General features: G+C 51.7%; 1 protein-coding gene across 3 annotated transcripts; it reads right to left on the bottom strand.

Annotated features, from left to right (window-relative positions):
* Window positions 1-1,022: 1,022 nt before the first annotated feature.
* Window positions 1,023-19,372, bottom strand: CUNH20orf96 (chromosome unknown C20orf96 homolog). 3 transcript variants are annotated; one of them, XM_077767036.1, is made up of 10 exons: window positions 19,231-19,372; window positions 11,816-11,928; window positions 7,075-7,233; window positions 5,457-5,556; window positions 4,399-4,556; window positions 4,216-4,317; window positions 4,017-4,103; window positions 3,607-3,645; window positions 3,293-3,411; window positions 1,023-1,498 (listed from the first exon to the last, which is right to left on the bottom strand). In XM_077767036.1, exons 1-10 carry the CDS (start codon window positions 19,310-19,312, stop codon window positions 1,438-1,440), a joined length of 1,020 nt encoding a protein of 339 aa, XP_077623162.1. In that variant the 5' UTR covers window positions 19,313-19,372; the 3' UTR covers window positions 1,023-1,437. The 3 variants fall into 3 exon arrangements, with proteins under 3 accessions (XP_077623162.1, XP_077623164.1, XP_077623163.1); XM_077767038.1 differs by lacking the exon at window positions 19,231-19,372 and adding an exon at window positions 12,074-12,090; XM_077767037.1 differs by lacking the exon at window positions 3,607-3,645.
* Between the last annotated feature and the right edge of the window lie 58 nt (window positions 19,373-19,430).

The raw sequence follows: 19,430 nt of genomic DNA, 5'->3' as shown, positions 1-19,430 counted from the left end.
GAAGAAAGTAGAGGAACAGACACGGGGTCCTTGGTGCCCTCGCTTGAGTCCTGGATAAAGCCTGGCCTCGCCTCGAACACTGACTTACCTGAGCCCTTTGCCATTTAGGCCAGTTCGGTCAGGGGTCCATAACCTGCAGCCCAAAGTCTCTCCAGACACAGAGGACCGGTGAGCAGCCAGAGTCTCGGTCGGGACGGGGAGCCACTCTGAGGCGGAGTGTCAAGTGCAGGACGTTCATTCATGAAGCAGCACCTGGGAGTCAGTCCACCGAGGAAGGGCGAGGCAGGCGGGGATGGGTGCAGGAAGAGGTCAAGCTGCAAGGCCGCGGGGACTGTTTCAGTTGACCCCACAGGGAGTTCCGGGCCAGAACACGGGCCAGAACATGCCTCCAGAGTCGTCCCGGGTGTGGCCCAGACAGCAGGGCCTGTGGTATTTGCACACGGTGTGGTGATGGGATGTGGGGTGGCAGCTGACCTTAGACGCGGCAGCCTCTGCGGGTGAGGCCGCCCCAGGGTCCGGCGGCGGAAGGATGCGTGCCGGTGGCGCTCCCAGACACCTGAGGGCCGTCCTTGCACGGAGGGGGTCCCGGGAGCACCCCTCCCGGCCGGCCGCAGAGGAGCATGCGCTGGGGGCTGTGCCCAGCTACGCACCTGGGGGGGGAGGTGTCACGGCCACGCACAGCTGGGGCACAGGCACTGGACAGACAGCTGCACGAGAACACAAACGGCCACAGGCCACGAAAGCCCAGCAAGTCCCCAGGGGCGTCAGACTCGGGGACGGTCTCCCCCGTACCCTGGCACTGGCCTCAAAAGGTCTGAGTACAAATCAGGAGGGAAAAGCTGGGCTCCCGCCGCCCCTGGGACAAGGCAGCCCGGAGCCACGGAGATTCAGGCAGGGGCTCATGCGACACTTCTCGGGGCCTGCGGTGCCCCCAGACACAGTCGGCAGTTACCCACCCCTCACATTAGGACGATCCATGCCTGCCACATCTCAGGCCTAGCTGGAGATCTCCAGGCCAAAGAGCAAGTGCAAAGCCAGCTTTATTGGTAAGAAGGAGTGGCACACTTCACTGGGAACGCCTATCTGGCCCAACCAGCAGAACCAACCAGAAAGAAAAGAGGAAGGGTAGAAGGAGAGAGGGAGGGAGGAAAAGAGCGGAAAGGTAGAGGGAGATAGGAGGGAGAGGAAGGGTGGAGGGACAGAGGGAGGAAAGGAAAGGAAGGGGGCAAGGAGGGAGGGGGAAAGGAGAAGAGGGAGGGAAGGAGGGAGAAGAAGAAAGGAAGGGAGGGAAGGAGGGGGAAAGGAAGGGAGGGAGAGGAGGGAGAGAGGCAGGGCAGACCAGGGTCTGAGGGGACACGTGGTCGTGGAAGGAGACAAGTCAAGGCCCCAGGTGTGGGGGAAAGGGCAGGGAGGGAAGGGTAGCCCCTGGCCCGCCATCTAGAAGGGGAGCAGCTCTTCCACGGGGATGTTGAGGATGACGTCCATGTCCGGGGTGCACCTGGTACAGAAGAGCAAAGAAGGTGTGAGAAGCCACACGGGGCGCCAGCGCTGCAGAGGGGGAGGAGGCCCTCGGGAGCCCTGCTCCTCGGAACACGGGTACCTGGCTGTGTCCCATCCCAAAACACCTGTGACCTTGCAGCCCAAGTATGCGTGTGGGCGCATGTGGGTGCGCACACACACGCCAGAAATGACAAAAGAATGGGTCTGGCGCGACTAATGTCCCCTACCGCGGTCTGAGGTCAAGAGGGAGCAGGAACTCAGCCCTGAGATGCTGCGGGCTCCCCAGGACGAGTACCCTTTACAGTCAGAGTGGCGGGCTTGGAAACGTGGCTCTGTGTCCCCTCGACCAAACTGCTCCCCTCTGGCCCTGCTCCTTCCGTGGGCACCTCTGTACCACGCACTCACGCGTGCCAGACCCCAGAGCGGCCTCAACTTCCTCACTGGTCAAACAGGGGTGACATTCACAACCTGTCATTGGCAGGTGGACTGAGCGAGACCATGCCGGCTCGGAAAGAGCGCTCAGTAACTGACAGGCGTCGTTCCCTCCACAAAGCAGCAAGAGCAATGGGTTTGCATCCGCGGTGCATCCCGAGGGCACACACATGGCATTCTCCCTCCACCCCGTCCCGGCTCTCCCACCCACACTCACGCCTTCCCTCATCTTCCTGGCGCACACGGACGTCTTTAGGCGTGAAACGTCAGGCTGCCCGCCAACTCACAACACGTCACAGGCAGAAGGGAAGGAGCGAAGATGAGGCCAATGTGACAAAAACATAACAGCTCCTAAAACTACACGTGCAACTGGGCATTCCTCGTAATAGTCTCTCTACTGTCTGTATGTTTGAAATGTTTCATGATAATGGTACAACGGAAAAGCATCCCTAGGGGCGCCTGGGTGGCTCAGTTGGTTAAGCGTCCAACTTCGGCTCAAGTCATGATCTCACAGTTCCGTGGGTTCGAGCCCCACGTCAGACTCTGTGCTGACAGCTCAGAGCCTGGAGCCTGCTTCAGATTCTGTGTCTCCCTCTCTCTCTGTTCTTCCCCTGCTCATGTTCTGTCTGTCTCTCTCTCAAAAATAAACAGTAAAAAAAGAAGAGGAGGAGGAGGAAGAGGAAGAAGAGGAGGAGGAGGAGGGGGAAGGGAAGGAGGAGAAAGAGAAGACGGAGAAAAGGCATCTCTATGTTGGCAATGCCCAAATTTCCATCTCTAGCCAGGATCTGTCTTCTGAGGTCAGCTGCCTACCTGGGGGCACCTGGGGGCTCCACATGGAGGTGCCCCGGGTCCTGCGTGCCATCACGGAGAGGCCTGGCCTAGCGGGACCCCTAAGCTCCCTCCCCCCCTCAGAGGGCCAGACCCAAGGAAGGCGGCAGAGAACTGGCTGTGGAAGGAAGGAACTTCTTCCTCTGGAGCCCAGCAGTCTGCCCGGCAGGGAGGACATCCTTCTCTCCCCACAGTGTCTTCCGGCCGTTGTTCCCCAGAGCCAACTGCCCCCCTCAACTCCATCTTCCCGAACAACCCAGGAGCTTAGGGGAGCACCCACGTGGTGGAAGCCTGGAATCAGGAAACCAGAAGGGGGTCCAAAGAGACTACATAAGTCAGCTGCCTGTGCACTGGTGGGACACACGGGCCCAGACGGGGAAGGTCACGTCTGCCACGTGGTCAGCTGCAGAGCCGAGGCGCGACCCCGGTCTCCCTGCCCCCTGTACAGGGTTCCGCCTTCCCCGGGATCAGAGGGCCTCTTCAAGCCCCCGATGCGGTGGGTTAAGAGGCAGCCGCCGAGAGGATCACATACCTGGGTCTCCGGAGCAGAACATCCGCAAACACGATCTCTCGGGGCTCCCGGACTTGGACTTGGAGCCGCTCCACCTCGGCCTTCAGCATGGGTATTTCCTCCTCAAACTGGCTGATAAACTGAGGGGAGAGGCCCCCAGTGGGGGAGAGTGAGAAGCCCAATGTCCCCCACCAACAGGGAGAACAGGGCAGAACGGAGGTGCAGTGAGGACACCTGGGGGCTTCCTGGGCTCACGACTTATGCCACCATCTGGTGGTGCTGAAAGCGGCCAGGAGATCACGGAGAATGGAGACGGGTGGCAGAGGGGGCAGTACCTGATAATGAGGACTAATGGGGGCTGGCAGCGAAGGCCCCTGGCGCCGACAGCAGATGAAGGAGGAGGATAATGAAAGTTAGTGCGAGAGGGGGCTGACAGTGAAGTTCATTAACAGGGCTAACGGGTGATGGGGAGTGACAAAAATTAAAGCATGAATACAGGGGGCGGTAACAAAAGTAAAATGATGGCTGAGCAGACAACGTATGGTGATTACCCTGGTCAACGAGTCAAGGCTTCAGTGGGCACTAACCTCCTCCTAAGATGAATGACAGGTGACAGGAACGGCACTAGCTAGGAGGGAGGCTGGCACCAGGGCTGGAGACCTGCTGAGCGCCAGATCCGGACCATGGGGACCGCCCTCCCTTCCGCTCCCAGCCAGAGGGACCATCACCTTCCGTGGCCACTCACTTCTCTGAACTTGTCCATATATTTCACCATCTGCTGGCCCTCCCAGATCTTGTGCAGAAGAGCCTCCTGATGGGGCTGCTGGCTTTTCTGGGGAGGAAGGAGAGGTCTGGCCCCACAGTGCTTGGCGCAGGGGGCCCGGAGGCAGAGGGCGGGGAAGAAAGCAGGGCTGGGATCCCCGGCCCAGCGGCCGGCTACTCACCACCACCAGAGAGCTCAGAAGCTTTTTCTGCTTCTTCTGAAGCTGCTCAGACAAATATTCCAGGACTTTTCTGCGCATCTCATTCAGGTCATCCAGCTCATCCTAGGGGCGGGCAGGAGGGCGTCTGGCCACCAGCCCTGTCTCCAGCGCGGCCCAGCGGGGCAGGGCCAAGGACCCACCTACCTGCTGGGCGTTCTTCATCTGCTGCAGCTGGCGCACAAGGCTGGCGATCTGGACCACCTTGATAGGGTACTCGTGGTCCATGTACGTGCTCAGGAAGCTCACTTCCTTGTGGGTCTTCTCGATCTTGGCATTCAGCTGTTCCACCTGCTGCTCCAGGTCTGGAGGGATCGGGGGGGGGGGGGGGCGGGGGGGAGGCGCCCNCGTGCACCTGAGTCATGAAGCCAGGATGGGAGCCAGGGATTCACCCCCAGCCCTGCATCCTCACCACTTAGCTGCGCCTCCGCTGTCCCCCGGGTGGGGGGGGGGGGGGGGGGGGGGGGGACAGGAGGCAGGATCCTCCCTCAAGGACCCCTCGCAGGAGATCCGGGAGGCAGAGCTCTCCACGGGCCAGTGGACTGGCTCTGGCTGAAGCGAGCTCACACAAGGCTGGGAGGCGGTGAAAAGCTAAGTCCCGAGAGAGTCTTTTACCCCCGGCAGGAGAGGCAGCACGGGGTAGGAAAGTGACACTGAGGGCAACATCGCTAGACTAGTCCCAGCTGACCTACTGTGCGACCCTCGCCAAGACTGTCCCTCCCTGGACCTCGGCCTCCTCACACACTTGCTCCCAAGGCAAGGAGCCCATAAAACGACCAGGAAGAGAAAGTCTGTCCTGCCGCCCTCCGTGGGGGGTGGTGTCCCAGGGTCTGAGGCTCGCTGACACACCACCCCGTCCCTCAGAGGGCTTCCAGTCTGCTCCCGGGAAAGAAACCACAGGCTCAACATGATGGAAGACCTGGGACCAGGCCCAGCCACTGACTCCCAGAGCGACCTTGGCAGGAAACGGAGGAAGCTGGGGCTGGATTCCGGCTCCCGGCTACCTGCCCTTCGGCGGGCTACTTTCACTTTCTTTAGCTTCAGCTTTCCCATCTGCAAAATGGGTGAACAGTCCCTGCGTCCCATCTGCCTAAGCAGGGAGATGATGGGGCTGCTGGTTTCCAAAAGGCAGGTGCAAGGTGGGTGCGCTGCTGACCTCCCAGGAGCCAGAGAGGGGATGGGGAGCTCGCCCCCCGGATTCTCACACTTTATCTTGGACTCCTCCTTCTCCTCCCACTCCTTAAGTTCACGTGTCAGCTGCTGCAGCTTCTTCTGGTTGGACCACTCCAAGATGTCGATGATGGTCTGCAGGAGGGGCAGGGTCAAACCCGGCACTTCCTCGGAGGAGTCCTCAGATCCAGCCCCACTCCCAGACCCAGCAACCTGCCCAGAGGCTCGCCAACCCCTTCCACACGGTCCCCTCGACCACCCACCTAGCCAGGCCGATGGCACGGCCCAAACCCAGGCTGTGCTCCCCATTCCCCCCTCCTTTGAGATGCCACCAAGCGCTAAGGATTTAAAACCCAACAGCCCCCAAAGCTGCGTCCTTCTCTCCAGCCCCGCTGCCACTGTCTTATTTAAGTTGTCTTCATCTCCTGCCTGGCTGTCCTTGGATTTATGCTCCACACAGAGTCACGATGATGTTTCTTTTAAAAAAAAAAAAAAAAAAAGCTGACCTCATCCCTCTGCTATTTAAACCCCTCCGGTGGCTCCCCTCTGCCCTATAAATAAGGTCCAAACTCAGTAGCTAGGCTGACAGGGCCCTGGCCTGGCCTGGGTCAACATGTGGCTCCTTGAGCTGGCCACGTTCCCTCTCTCCACAGGGCCCCTCTCAGCTCCCCACACCACATCCCTGCGGCAGTACACACAGCTTTCTAAGTGCCAGAGACCCCACTACAAGGAGAGCCCGATGTAGACAACGTGGCCCCTGGGTCACTGTGTCCCAAGGGCCCACAGGAAGCCCTCAGGCTGAACGACAAATGTATTAACGGATTAATGCCAGACAGTCAACAATGACTTCGTCTAAGTTTCCAGAATATTCTACTAAGTTTGAGACAAATAACTCTGCAGGTCCTTGGCCTCTGTTAGAGACTGAATTGGGTCCCCTCCACCCCAAATTCACCTGCTGAAGCCCTAACTCCCCAATATGACTGTATTTGGAGATAGGACCTTTAAGGAGGTTATGAAGGTCAAATGAGGTCAAAAGGGTGGGGCTCTCATGCGATAAGACCAGTGTGCTTGTGACAAGAGGAGGGGACACAAGGGACCTCTCTCTCCATGTGAGCAAAGAGGAAAAGCCATTTGGGGACACCGAGAGAAGGCACACCCAAAGAGGGTGACCTTGGGCAAGTTACCCAGCCTCTGTGTTTTTCCATTTTTTCCTACGTAAAATAAAGATAATAATGCCCACCCCCAGGGGGTTGTTGTAAGGATTATGTGAGTGTAGACAGAGCACTCAGTATTACACTGTGTAAGTATTTGCCGATTGGGGTGGTGATTGCAGCCACTTTCTCTTGCACACCTACTGTGTGCCAAGGACAACCGCCCCCATCTGGGCCGGGTGCTCTGTGCCCTATTTCACAGAGCTCAGAGGTTCACTCCAAGTCCCCCCGGGCTCATAAGTGCTGGCGTTGGGATGAGCCCCAATCTGGGTCTGATTCCAAAGGCCAGGCAGGTGGGGCCAAGTGTGGGAGACGCATCTTCCAGAAGGAAGCCGCTTGCGCAACCGGCCGGCAGAGGGCAGCCTAGCGCGCAGCGGGGCGGCGCCGAGAGCGGACGGAGGTGCGCGGGGCGGAGGCGAGGGGGGTGCGGGCGCGGCCTCACCGCTAGGAAGTCCTGCTGCTGCAGCATCGCGTGCGCTTTCAGGGCCGAGCTCTCCTCCATGTCCTGGATGGCCTTGACCAGCTCCCAGTTGAGCTTGGTGAGGAAGACCTCATGGCTGCAGAGCTCCTGGAGTGAGTTCCGCCAATGCCTGAGCAACGTCTGCGGGCGGAGGAGGGGGTGGAGATGGGAGGCGGCGCCGCGCGGGACGCCGGGGGGCCTCCCGGAGCCCCAGGACCGCTTCCCTCCCGCCGCACGCACGCCCCCTTGTGGTCGCGACTGGTCAATGCGACCCCATTGTCTGAGGTCAGAGCCGCTGGACAACCTCATCTCTTTTCTGGAACGCCCATTTTCCCCTAACCTTACGTCTCAGAGATAGGGGTGCCACGATCTAACCGACAAAATTCTGTTCGTGGGTAAATAGGATAAAGCTGCACCTTATAATCGCTGGCTTCTTTGAATCAATAAGATACAGTAATAAGAACAGTAATAAAAATAGAAAACCACGCCAGGTAGGGAAGAAGGTAGCAGAGGTGACGGGCCATGTGTGGAGAAGCGGGGAGGCAAGAAAAATCGCTGAGCTGCACGACTACTGTCTCATTTCACACGTGGTCCCTATGGCAACGATGAGGGCCTGAGAGGTCAAGGGACTTGCCTAGGGTCGCAGGTGCACCAAATCTACAGTAACAACCATAAGATTTGTTGGGGGCCTACTGTGTGTTGGGCGCTGTGCCTCACTCTGAACCCAGCTCACGGCATCGGTTCATCCAAAGGCACTATCCTATGTTTACTAAATCTTATTTCATTTTTTTTTAATTTTTTAATGTTTTATTTATTTCTGAGAGAGAGAGAGAGAGAGAGACAGCGTGAGCAGGGGAGGGTCAGAGAGAGAGGGAGACCCAGAATCTGAAACAGGCTCCAGGCTCTGAGCTGGCTGTCAGCACAGAGCCCGACGCGGGCCTCGAACGCAGGAACCGTGAGATTTTGACCTCAGCCAAAGTCGGACGCTTAACCGACTGAGCCACCCAGGCGCCCCTCATTTTTTTTTAAACACATGCTATTTTTTAATGTTTATTTTTGAGAGAGGGGGAGAGAGAGCACAAGTGGGGGAGGAGCAGGAAGGGGGAACAGAGGATCCCAAGTGGGCTCTGTGTTGACAGCAGCAAGCCCAATCATGACCTGACCCAACATCGGTCACTCAACCCGTAAGCCCGCCAGGCGCCCCCAACTAACTCTTATTTTATTGACAAATGCTCAGCCAGGTTAAGTGACTTGCCTAAAGTCACACAGCCAGAAGGTAATGGCCCCGGAACTGGAAAGCCAGCCTTCTGATTCCCGATGTCTGGCTTCTCACCGCACCAAGACAAGGAAGTGAGTGGGCTTAAAGCCACCAGATGTGGCTGAACCCCATAGTGATTAAAATTGTGGACATAAGGCCCCGACACACTTGGTTCAAATACCAGCTCTGCCACTCACCACCGCAGGGAATCTGGGCAAATAGAATCTCAGAGGTTCTAGCCTCCCAAGAACCCTGCTATACATACTCTTTCTGAAGGTCAGGAAACATACTTGACTCCGAGAGCCGCTGTAGAAAACACAGGAGGTGATATTCACAATCAAGCCACTTAGTGGCAGTGCTGGGAACACTCAGTGTGACTCAGGAGCAGTGGCTGATACGATTCCCACCGGCTTGAGCCCTCCCCCCCCGCCACACCTCCGTGCTTGCTCTCTTCCTCTGTTCTTCCTCGTTTCTCTTTTACTAGAAACTTCCCTTTCCTGGCCCTCAGCTCCCATATTCCTCATATAGTAATAGTGCGAACGCACAGAATGTTTATTAGGTGCCCAAAACTGTGCAAAGCACTTCACACACCCTACCTCACTTGGTACTACCGTCAGCCTCGCTTCACAGAAGCCCACCGAGCTAAGGTCGCTGGGGCTCCCAGGGGATTCGGATCAACCACAGAATTCATGATCTCTGCTCTCGAAGTGGATGCGCCCTGACCACCAGATCTGGTGCGGAAGCCCTGCTTTGCTTCCTTCCTGATCTGCACCCCAACCTGTAATTATACATTTTTCTTATTNAGTCAGAGCAGGGAGGGCGGGTGGGGGCAGCCATGTTTCCGCACAGCCATAAGGCACAGCACAGAGGACAGTTACTGGGTCTCCACAAGTAAGGGTTGAATAAACATGAGTATTCTTTGGGGTTTTTTTCATTCATTTATTATAGGGCTCCCCACTACAGCGGAAGCTCCATAATGGAACAGACCTGAGGGCTTTGTCCACAGCTGTGTCCCCAACACCTGGCATGGCGCCTGGCACCTAGGAGGCACTCTCTCAAATGTTGTAGAGGAAATAAATAACTATCCCGAGACTGAGGGGCAGAGTCAGGATCCCATTGTGTCTCCGAGAGCAAATCAGCTGGGTAGTTTCTGCTCCCTTCCTGTTTCTGCCTTGTCTCCATGGTCTCCTGGGAAATTCCTCCATGCCCAAGGACTCCAGTGAAAACCTAGGTCGGATCATGTCCCTGCTCTACCCAGAGTCCTCCAGGGCCTTCCTGTCTTACTCAGCATAGAAACACAAAGCCCAACGCAGAGCCGCACACAAGCCATCACCTATACCCCTACTCCCACTATCTTTCCCCATCACCTGCTCCAGGTATACCAACCTCAGGACCTTTGCACTTGCGGCTCGTCTATCTAGATACATTTCTCCCTCAGAGAGCACCACTTTAGCAGCCTTCTCTGACCACCCTATCACAGCCACTCTCCCTCTGTGCCTCTCTGGCCCCTAACCGTAATCTTTGGGCTTCTTCAAGGCTCTTATCATCACGGCACATATTATATATTTATCTGTCTTGTTTCTTGTCTGTCTCCCAAAGTAGAATATGATCTCCCCAAGGTCAGAGGCCAGCCATATCACTGGTGAATCCTCTATACTTAGAGCAGAGCCTGGCACACAGGAGGCATTCAATAAATATTTATTGACTAAACAAATGACTACAGGATACAACATTAGGAACTGTTCAAAAGCCCAGGTGTCAGAGGGAAATTGTCTGAGTTCTAAACTCAGGACAAAAATAACACGAGGGGAGCCTGGGGGGCTCAGTGAGTTAAGCATCCGACGTCCACTCAGGTCATGATCTCATGGTTCGTGAGTTCAAGCCCAGGACTGGGCTCTCTGCAGTCAGCACAGAGCTGGCTTCAGATCTTCTGTCCCTCTCCCTCTCTCTGCCCCACCACCACCCCCTAAAAATAAATAAAAACAGGGGTGCCCGGGTGGCTCGGTCAGTTAAGCACTGGGACTCTTGATTTCAGCTCAGGTCATGATCTCGCATCACAGTTAATGGGTTCGAGCCTCACATCCGGCTCCGCACTGACAGCATGAGGCCTGCTTGGGATTCTTTCTCTCTCCCTCTCTCTCTCTCTCTCTCTCTGCCCCTTCCCCGTGAGCACACTTGCCCTCTCTCTCTCTCTCAAAATAAATAAACTCAAAAATAAATAAATAATATAAAAATGTTTAACTTTAAAAATAAAATAATAAAACAAATAAAAATAACCCCAGAAATAGGAGTTTCTCTTTTAAGAACGCTGAGCCGCCTCTGAACCACTTTGCAAACTTGAAGGTTAGAGGGAAGAAAAGGTTTCAAAGCATTCTTCCCCATTTCTTTATCTAGTAATTGTTCACTGAGCTCTTAAAAACTTTCTTGGGGCGCCTGGGTGGCTAAGCAGCCAACTTCAGCTCAGGTCATGATCTCATGGTTCATGGGTTCGAGCCCCGCATTGGGCTCTGTGCTGACAGCTCAGAGCCTGGAGCCTGTTTCGGAGTCTGTGATTCCCTCTCTCTCTGACCCTCCCCTGCTCACGCTGTCTCTCTCTCTCTCCTAGAAATAAATAAAAACATTTAAAAAAATAAAAAAAAAACTTTCTTGAAGGAATTAATACTTCTTCTACATGTATTTTGTCGTATTTATAGTATTTAGTATTCTGGGGCGCCTGGGTGGCTAAGCAGCCAACTTCAGCTCAGGTCATGATCTCATGGTTCATGGGTTCGAGCCCCGCATTGGGCTCTGTGCTGACAGCTCAGAGCCTGGAGCCTGTTTCGGATTCTGTGACTCCTTCTCTCTCTGTCCCTCCCCTGCTCACACCCTGTCTCTCAAAAATAAATGTTAAAAAAAAAAATTTTTTTTAATAGTATTTAGTATTCTACTTTCTTCTGTGGACACAGACTCTTAAGTCATTTCAAATACCCTAAAACACTGTTGAGAAATATAGAAAACAATGGATGGGAAGAAAATTACTCTCTAAAACTGTATCAGAGGTGTGAAATATATAATAGTGAGCTTCTAAGCTCTGCTTCGAGGTCCATCGTGTCCCATGAAAGGTTAATTTACTGGAAACGTCTAAACAGACAACCCACCAGGCTGAGTTCCTAATGCAGTGAAATAAAAAGCGATTCCTCAAATCAGGTTCCTAGTCGTAAACGCAAAGGCAAACGCTCTGCTTAAGTGGCTCCAATCCCTGGTGCTACCATTTTCTGGCTACATGACCTGGTACAGGTCCTTTCTCGCCTTGCACCTCAGTTCCCCCATCTGTAAAATGGGAGTGATGATAAGCCTGCCCGCGGCCTTGTTAAGGAATAAATGAGCCCAGGATCCACCCAGTGCTCAGGGCGTGTTCGCTATTGCTGGCCCCCTGGCCCTGCGCCCCCATCCCGGGCCCCGGTGCCTATGGGGGGGTGCTCATACCCCCATGAGCCGGATTTTGGCCTGCGGCTTCCCAGAGTTCGACCTCCCTCTGTGCATTTCTTGTGGCTTCCTCAGCTTGCTTGTCATCGACGTGGTGGGCTTGGAATGCAATCCTAGGGCACAGGAAAGGGCAGAGAGGGAGTGAGGGTATAGCAGGCCTAGGGGCGGGTCCCAGTACCATCCACCGAGACGGCCCCGGCCCCGCCCCCACCCACTCTCCACCTCATATGTGACAGTGAGGCAGATCACAGAACTCACATCTATCAGGAAGCTCCCAGGCCCCGCTCTGGGCCTTGATAGAAGGGACAGAGAAGCACAGGGGGCTTCCACGTGACTATGGGCATGGACAGCGGGGAGGAGCGGAGGAGCGAGAAGAGAAGCAACGGAGACAGCCAGGTGCCCGCGATCTCTCCCACCAAGCTGGCTGGTAGCAAAGTCAGATAGGGCAGGGGTGACGGGCAAAAACCAATCGGCCAGACAGCCTGGGGACACATCCAGACGCTGCTTTCCACTGGCCTGTGAGTTTGGGCAGGTCACATGACCTCTCTGTCCCTCAGTTTCCCACCTATAAAATAGGTATAATTAGCATGCCTCTTTCATTGGGTTGTTAAAGATTAAATGTCACTCTACCTTAAAGTGTTTGCGGGAGTGCCTGACTCATACTCAGGGCTGAATACGCATTTCTAGTTGTCACTGCTATCTATTACTGGTGACCCGAGGATTGGCATTAGGACCACAGCACCACCCGAAGGCACAGAGCCGTGCAAAACTCCCACCTGGCTGTCTGGAACACCTCTAATAGCTGTGGTCCTGCCACATACGGAGTATGTGAAAATAGTGCAGATCAGGACAAGACATGTGTAGGGCATGTGCTCAGAACCCCTGCTTCCTCATAGCGTGTCATGGGCCAGCCTGAGACAAATCCCCCAATCAGGGCACCTGGGGGAGAGGGGGTTCAGCCAGTTTAGTGTCCGACTTAGGCTCAGGTCATGAGCTATGGTTCACAGGTTTGAGCCCTGCATCGGGCTCTCGGCAGTCAGCACAGAGCCCGCTTTAGATCCTCTGTCCCCCACTCTCTCTGCCCCTCCCCTGCTTGTGCACTTGCTCTCTGTCTCAAAAATAAATTAAAAAAAAAAAACACCCAAATCATGAATGCTGTGGCGACATTCTCGTCCCCCCTCCAAAATTCCTGCTCTAGGTGCAACCCAGTACAATTCAGAGAAATATTATTTCATCAATGGATCAATGCAGCTAACCCTGGAAGATGATAGCATTAACTACAGAAGTAAACTAATTTTGTGTTGAAGTTACGAATTATCTGTATACCTCAGGTATTCAACTGTATTGTATAAAGATGGAACAATTAATAGATTAATATTGTGGTTCTAATTTAAAATGTATAAATGAGATTTTGATTTAATTTATTTCAAGTTAAAAGTTGAAGACATTCTTATTAAATGTGTATATATTACTGAAATTTAAGAGGACATAAGATTAGCCATACCTAGAAGTGTATTTATTAGGTGTACAAGAATTATTTAAATGCTCGATGGTCTCTGTTAATCAGACAAGTGAACTACTTGAAAATGAAAATTCAATATATGAAATTTTTTACTGTGGCTTAAAAGGATTAGGGGAACTTAATTAACCAACTTCCAAAATCCCCCTTAGAAGTGTTTGTAAAAATTCTAAGATTAGTAAGTTGAACTTAAATACTTAGGGAGATTTGTAGCTTTAATAATAACTTTATTTTCATTAGTGGTAGTAGCCCTGATTTATCTTTTTTTTTTTTTAATTAAACTTATTATGGGGGCACTTGGGTGGCTCAGTTGGCTAAGCATCAGACTTCAGCTCAGGTCATGATCTCACCATTCATGAATTCAAGTCCCATGTCAGGCTCTGTGCTGACAGTGTGGGGCCTGCTTGGGATTCTCTCTCTCTCTCTCTCTCTCTCTCTGTCCCTCTCTCTCTCTGCCCCTTCCCCCACTCACACTCATGCGCTAAATAAATAAGTAAAATGAGGTAAAAAAAAACTTATAACTTTGGGATAAGTTCAAGTTACATGCAGTTTTATGAAATAATACAAACAGGGGCATATGCATGGATCAGTTGGATAAGCATTGGACTTCAGCTCAGGTCATGATCTCAAGGTTCGAGTGTTCGAGCGCCATATTGGGCTTGCTGCTGTCAGCACAGAGCCCACTTCGCATCCCCCACTCCCCTCTCTCTCTGCCCCTCCCTTGTTCACACTCTTTCAAAAATAAAACATTTAAAAAAAAACGAACACAGAGAAATCATCTGTATCTTTAACTTAGTTTCTCTCAATGGTAGCATTTTGCAAAACCACCTACAATATCAGAACCACGAAATTGATGTTAAGACGGGCAAGATACGGGGCACGTGGGTGGCTCAGTCGGTTAAGCATCCAACTTTGGCTCAGATCATGATCTCAAGGTTCGTGGGTTCGAGCCCCGCGTCGGGCTCTGTGCTGACAGCTAGCTCAGAGACTGGAGACTGTTTCAGATTCTGTGCCTCCCTCTCTCTTGAACCCTCCCCTGCTCACACTGTCTCTCTCTCTCTCTCCCAGAAATAAATAAAACATAAAAAAATTAAAAAAAAAACTGTTAACTTTATTAAAAAAAAAAAAGACGGGCAAGATACAGAATGTTTCCATCACCACAGGCATAGCTCTTGTTGCCTCTTCCCCTCCCCTTACCCTCCTCCCCCAGCCTGTGTCCCTAACCCCTGGCGATCACTAATCTGTTCTCCATTTCTACAATTTAGCCATTCCCAGAATGCTATGTAAATGGATTCGTAGAATTTAGAACTTCTGAGATTGGCTTTTTTCACTCAGCAAAACTCCATGGATTCATCCAAGTTATGACTATACCAACAATCCTTTCCTTTTGATTAATGAATAGTATGCCATTGTACGGATGTGCCATAGCTTATTTAACCATGAAACATTAGAAGACATCAGGATTACTTCCAGTTTCCGAGTATTATGAATAAGGCTGCTAAGGAACATTCATGCACTGGTTTTTGTGTGCCCGTAAGTTTTCATTCCACTGGAATAAATGCCCAAGAGTGCATCTGTTGAATCATGATGAAAACTGCATGTTGGTTTCATCAGAAACTGCCAAAGTCTTTTCCAGAGCGGCTCTACCATTTTACATTCCCACCAGCAACGTATGCGTGGTCCAGTTTGTGCTCTTTGCCAGCAGATGGTGTTACCACTATTTTTCATTCTAGCCATTCTGATAGGCGTGCAGTGACGATTCGTTGTGGTGTAACTTGCACATCCCTGATGGGTAATGATGTTGAACATCTTTTCATGTGATTATTTACCATCTGGATATCCTCTTCAGTGAAATGTCTCTTCATGTCTTTTGCCCATTTTCTAACTGCATTGTTCTTCTGTTGAGTTTTGAGAGTTCTCGCATATTCTACGTAGTAGCAGTCCTTGTCAGATGCAGATTACAAATATTTTCTCCAAGCCTGTAGCTCCTCTTTTCTTCTTCTTTTTTAATGCTAATTTATTTTTTGAGAGACAAAGCATGAGCAAGGGAGGGGCAGAAAGAGGGAGACCCAGAATCTGAAGCAGGCTACAGGCTCCAAGCTGTCAGCCCAGAGCCCGATGCGGGGCTTGAACCCACGAACTGTGAGATCATGACCTAAGCCAAAGTCGGATGCTTAACCGACTGAGCCACCCAGGTGCCCCTGTAGCTTGTCTTTTCATCCCCTTAACAGGGTTTCACATAGAACAAGTTTTTATTTTTGATGACGTCCAACTTATATCCATTTATTTCATTTTTTTATGGATCAAGCTGTCGGCATAAAGTCTAAGAACTCTTCATGTGGCCTTGGGTCCCAAAGATTTTTTCTCTCCTAATTTTTTTTTTCTAAAAGGTTTACATTTGGGGCGCCCGGGTGGCTCAGTTGGTTAAGAGTCCGACATCGGGTCAGGTCATGATCTCACGGTCTGTGGGTTCGAGCCCCGCATCAGGTTCTGTGTTGACAGCTCAGAGCCTGGAGCCTGTTTCAGATTCTGTGTCTTCCTCTCTCTCTGCCTCTTCCCCATTCATGCTCTGTCTCTCTCTGTCTCAACATTAAATAAAACAAAAAAAAAAAGGTTTACACTTTTCCATGAAACATTTCATTTCTGTTTCATTTTATATTTAATTTGGAGTTAATTTTTGTCTATGTTCTAAAACTTAAGTCAAGGTTCTTTTTCTTTTTTTTCTTTCTTTTTTTTTTTTCTGTTTTCGTTTTTTCTTTTTGCCTGTGGATTTCCAATTGCTCAGCACTATTTGTGGAAAAGGCTTTCTTTTCTTCCACGGAGCTGTTTTTGCACACCCTTCTCAAAAATCAGAAATAAAGCCACATAAATATGCATGGCTGATTTTTTTAACATTTAAAAAATTTAAAAAATTTTTTAAGTTTTGTGTAGTTACATGTTTGAGGTTGGGACTATGAAACCCACCCTGCCTACTTGACCTTGAGTCAACAACTCAGCCCAATGCTGGGCACGTGGGTGTTCAGCCAATGGATGCTACTGAATGAACACATGAATGAATGAATAAACCCTCTGCAACAGAGCCTGACATAAAATGAGTCCTCAGCAAGTGGTCACTCTTTTCATCATCATAATTTACACAGATGATTTCACCGGCCCGAAGCAGGCCATCTTTGCAGACTGGCGCCGTGGCAGGGAAGTGCAAGAGGGGAGGCTGGAATACCAGTCCGGGTCCCTGTTCCTCCAGTGCCCGCACACTCTCCATCAGCATGTGCGTCCCGGAGACAAACTGCCAAAGGTCACAGCCTGGCCCTGCCCCCTCCGACCTGGGTCACCTTGGAAGTTACACCTGGCCACGCCTTATCTAGAAGAAGACGTGACCATCACAGCACCCACCTCACGGGGCTGTTGCGAAGACTCAGTGAGGTGGTACAGATGAAGTGCTGAGAACAGTCTCTGGCATATAATGAGTGCTTGGCATGTGCTAATTACTCGGGTTCTTACTGTTGTTGTACCTGTTACACATCTCACTGCCTCCCCCGTGAAAGAAGGAAAGAGCTTCCCTGTAGATGCAGGGTGAACAGGGTCTAAAGCCAAAGACAAAAATTCTCTCACTACCACCAGGTCTTGTGCGCAGCACTTTACATCCAAATCTCTCGACAGCGTGACAGCGGTGTTCGAGATACATTGGCAAGGCGGATTTGTGTTCTCACAAACACTGGGGGTCCCGATGGGCATCTGTGGGTGGGGGCCAGGGACGCTGGATAGCCCCAGAATAGGACACCCCGCAGAACACAGAATTCTCCTATGTCCTGCACGCCTTTCCAAAGCCCTACGAGACACGGGTGTAGGTGAAAACCTTATTCGTAACAATCTGATCCCAGAACCTGACTCTCTTTCACCTATAAACACAAAGAGAAGTTTGTAGGGGGTTATGGTAACGCTGAATTTTCAAGAGAGCAGCTACAACCAAGGGAAGATTGTGCTCTGTTGGGTTAAGAACTTTCCCAAGAGATGGGTGTCACTTTGGAAATCGTGACTGCAATGAATAAAATCCCTCTGGATATTTGAGTCCCCAGTATCCAGCCACCGTCAGTCTGCATTTGCAACTGTTACATTTTACTGTGACTAATAAGCTCCTGACCACTTTGTCATGTCTTCTAGTGGAGTTTATCCTGCATATTTACATACTAAAATAGATGTTATTTAACTATATATATCTTTCTTTTTACGTGTTCTTTACACTGAGGGCATTACATTAATTTTTTAAATTATATACATAGGTAAATTATATTATCTATGAAGTTTATTTCAGATACTAAAGGAATATTACAAAATATTTGTTATTGGGACACCTGGGTGGCTCGGTTGGTTGAGCATCCGACTCCAGCTCAGGTCATGATCTCGCGGTCGGTGGGTTCAAGCCCCACGTCAGGCTCTGTGCTGACAGCTCAGAGCCTGGGGCCTGCTTCGCATTCTGTGTCTCCTTCTCCTTCTCCGGCCCTCCCCTGCTCGTGCTCTGTCTCTCTCAAAAATAAACATTTAATTCTTGTAACTATCCTATCAGATCCTCATATTACAAGCGAGCAAACGAAAGCTCAGAGAGATGAATGGCTTTTCCAAGATAGTAAAGGGCAGAGCCAAGATGTGAACCCATGTCTGTCTGAGCCATGGGCCTGAGAACTCCCTCATGACAATGATGTGGCAGAGATTTTCCTGAGTTGACCAAACCCTGTTTTCTTTTCCTCCTGGACACACAGCAGGACATTTCCCATCTTCTCTTCGGGTTAAGGGTGGTCATTCGACTCAGTTATGGCCACCAGAATATGAGGGGGAGCGGTATGAACCACTTCAAGTCTGAAAAAAAAAAAGTGTCCACAAAATTACCCATATTCTTGCTCTCTCTCTCTCTCTGGATGCAGAAGTCTCCAGCAGAGGAGTTCAAGGCCTTACAAACTGTCAGGGCCATAAGGCTGAAGAAGCCTGGATGCTGAATGACCGTGTGGAAAAGATGCCTTCCTCCCCTGCGGATCCACACATGTACTTCGATACAAATGAGAAATAAGTTTGAATATTAATACTTGAAACTTGCAGATTGTTTGTTACAGTGATCACCCTACTCTAATACAGCTGATGTCACCAAAGGCCAAGGGCATACACTATGTCCTGTCTCCCATCCCCATACCAGCCCTCAAGGGCTTCTGCCCACCTGGCAGGACACCAGTCAAAGCCTCCATTCTGCTCTTCTTGTGATCTCTGCTTTGTAGGCCAGGAGGCAGAGTAGGTGGCTGGGTATCTGCTTGGACCACTGCCATGGAACATAATCCTACCAGATACAACACAATCCGTCACACAGCCTGATGGGTTCAAATCCCAGCTTCGCCCCTTACAGATATCTGTGACCCTGAGCAAGCGACTTTCTCTCCGAGCCTCAATTTTCTCGTCTGTAAACTAGGTCTAACTATAAAACCTACCTCCACAGGTTGATGCAAGCTGTCCAGGGGGCATTTGTGAGGCATGCGGTATGTTAGCTACCACTTTTTTCTATCAGCCAGCCAGAACTTACTAAGCACATCCAGGCTGTGAGGTGCTAAGAACTGCGAGAAACAGAAGGCATGGAAAAGACCCAATAGAAAACCAGAATCAGAGGCAAATAAGAGAGTAGCATAAGATACCCTCACGTTGAGATAAGTGGTAAGAAAAACAGGTTCCGAGAATTGCCCCTGGATCCTACAGCAATCGTGTGACACGGGCAGGCCTGGAATTCAGGTCTCCAGACTCTACCACCCGAGGCGGTCACAGCCTGGGGCTTCAGGGCAGAAGGACTGCAAGCCCGGGGGGTTGGGGGTGCGGGGCGGTCAGCCAGCCCCCATCTGCTCTTTAGGCCTCACCGACTCACCAGAATCTGAAAGTTGTGGATTGTGGAGCAAATCCCAGATCGGTTGGGTCTGCAAAGGGTTGGAGCGGGAAAGGACTGCCATCACGCCCAACCCAGGGACTGTAAGCAGCAAACGCGAAACAGAGTCTCAACAACCTAGTTAACTACCCTTGGAACGCGGGTGAGCGGGAGCTGCGAGAGCCCGAGGGAGGAGCGGGGCG

This window comes from Crocuta crocuta, unplaced genomic scaffold (assembly GCF_008692635.1).
Source record: "Crocuta crocuta isolate KB4526 unplaced genomic scaffold, BGI_CrCroc_1.0 scaffold15, whole genome shotgun sequence".
Lineage (NCBI taxonomy): Eukaryota > Metazoa > Chordata > Mammalia > Carnivora > Hyaenidae > Crocuta > Crocuta crocuta.
Note: the sequence above shows the minus strand (reverse complement) of the source record. Positions and strands in the feature narration are given on the sequence as shown.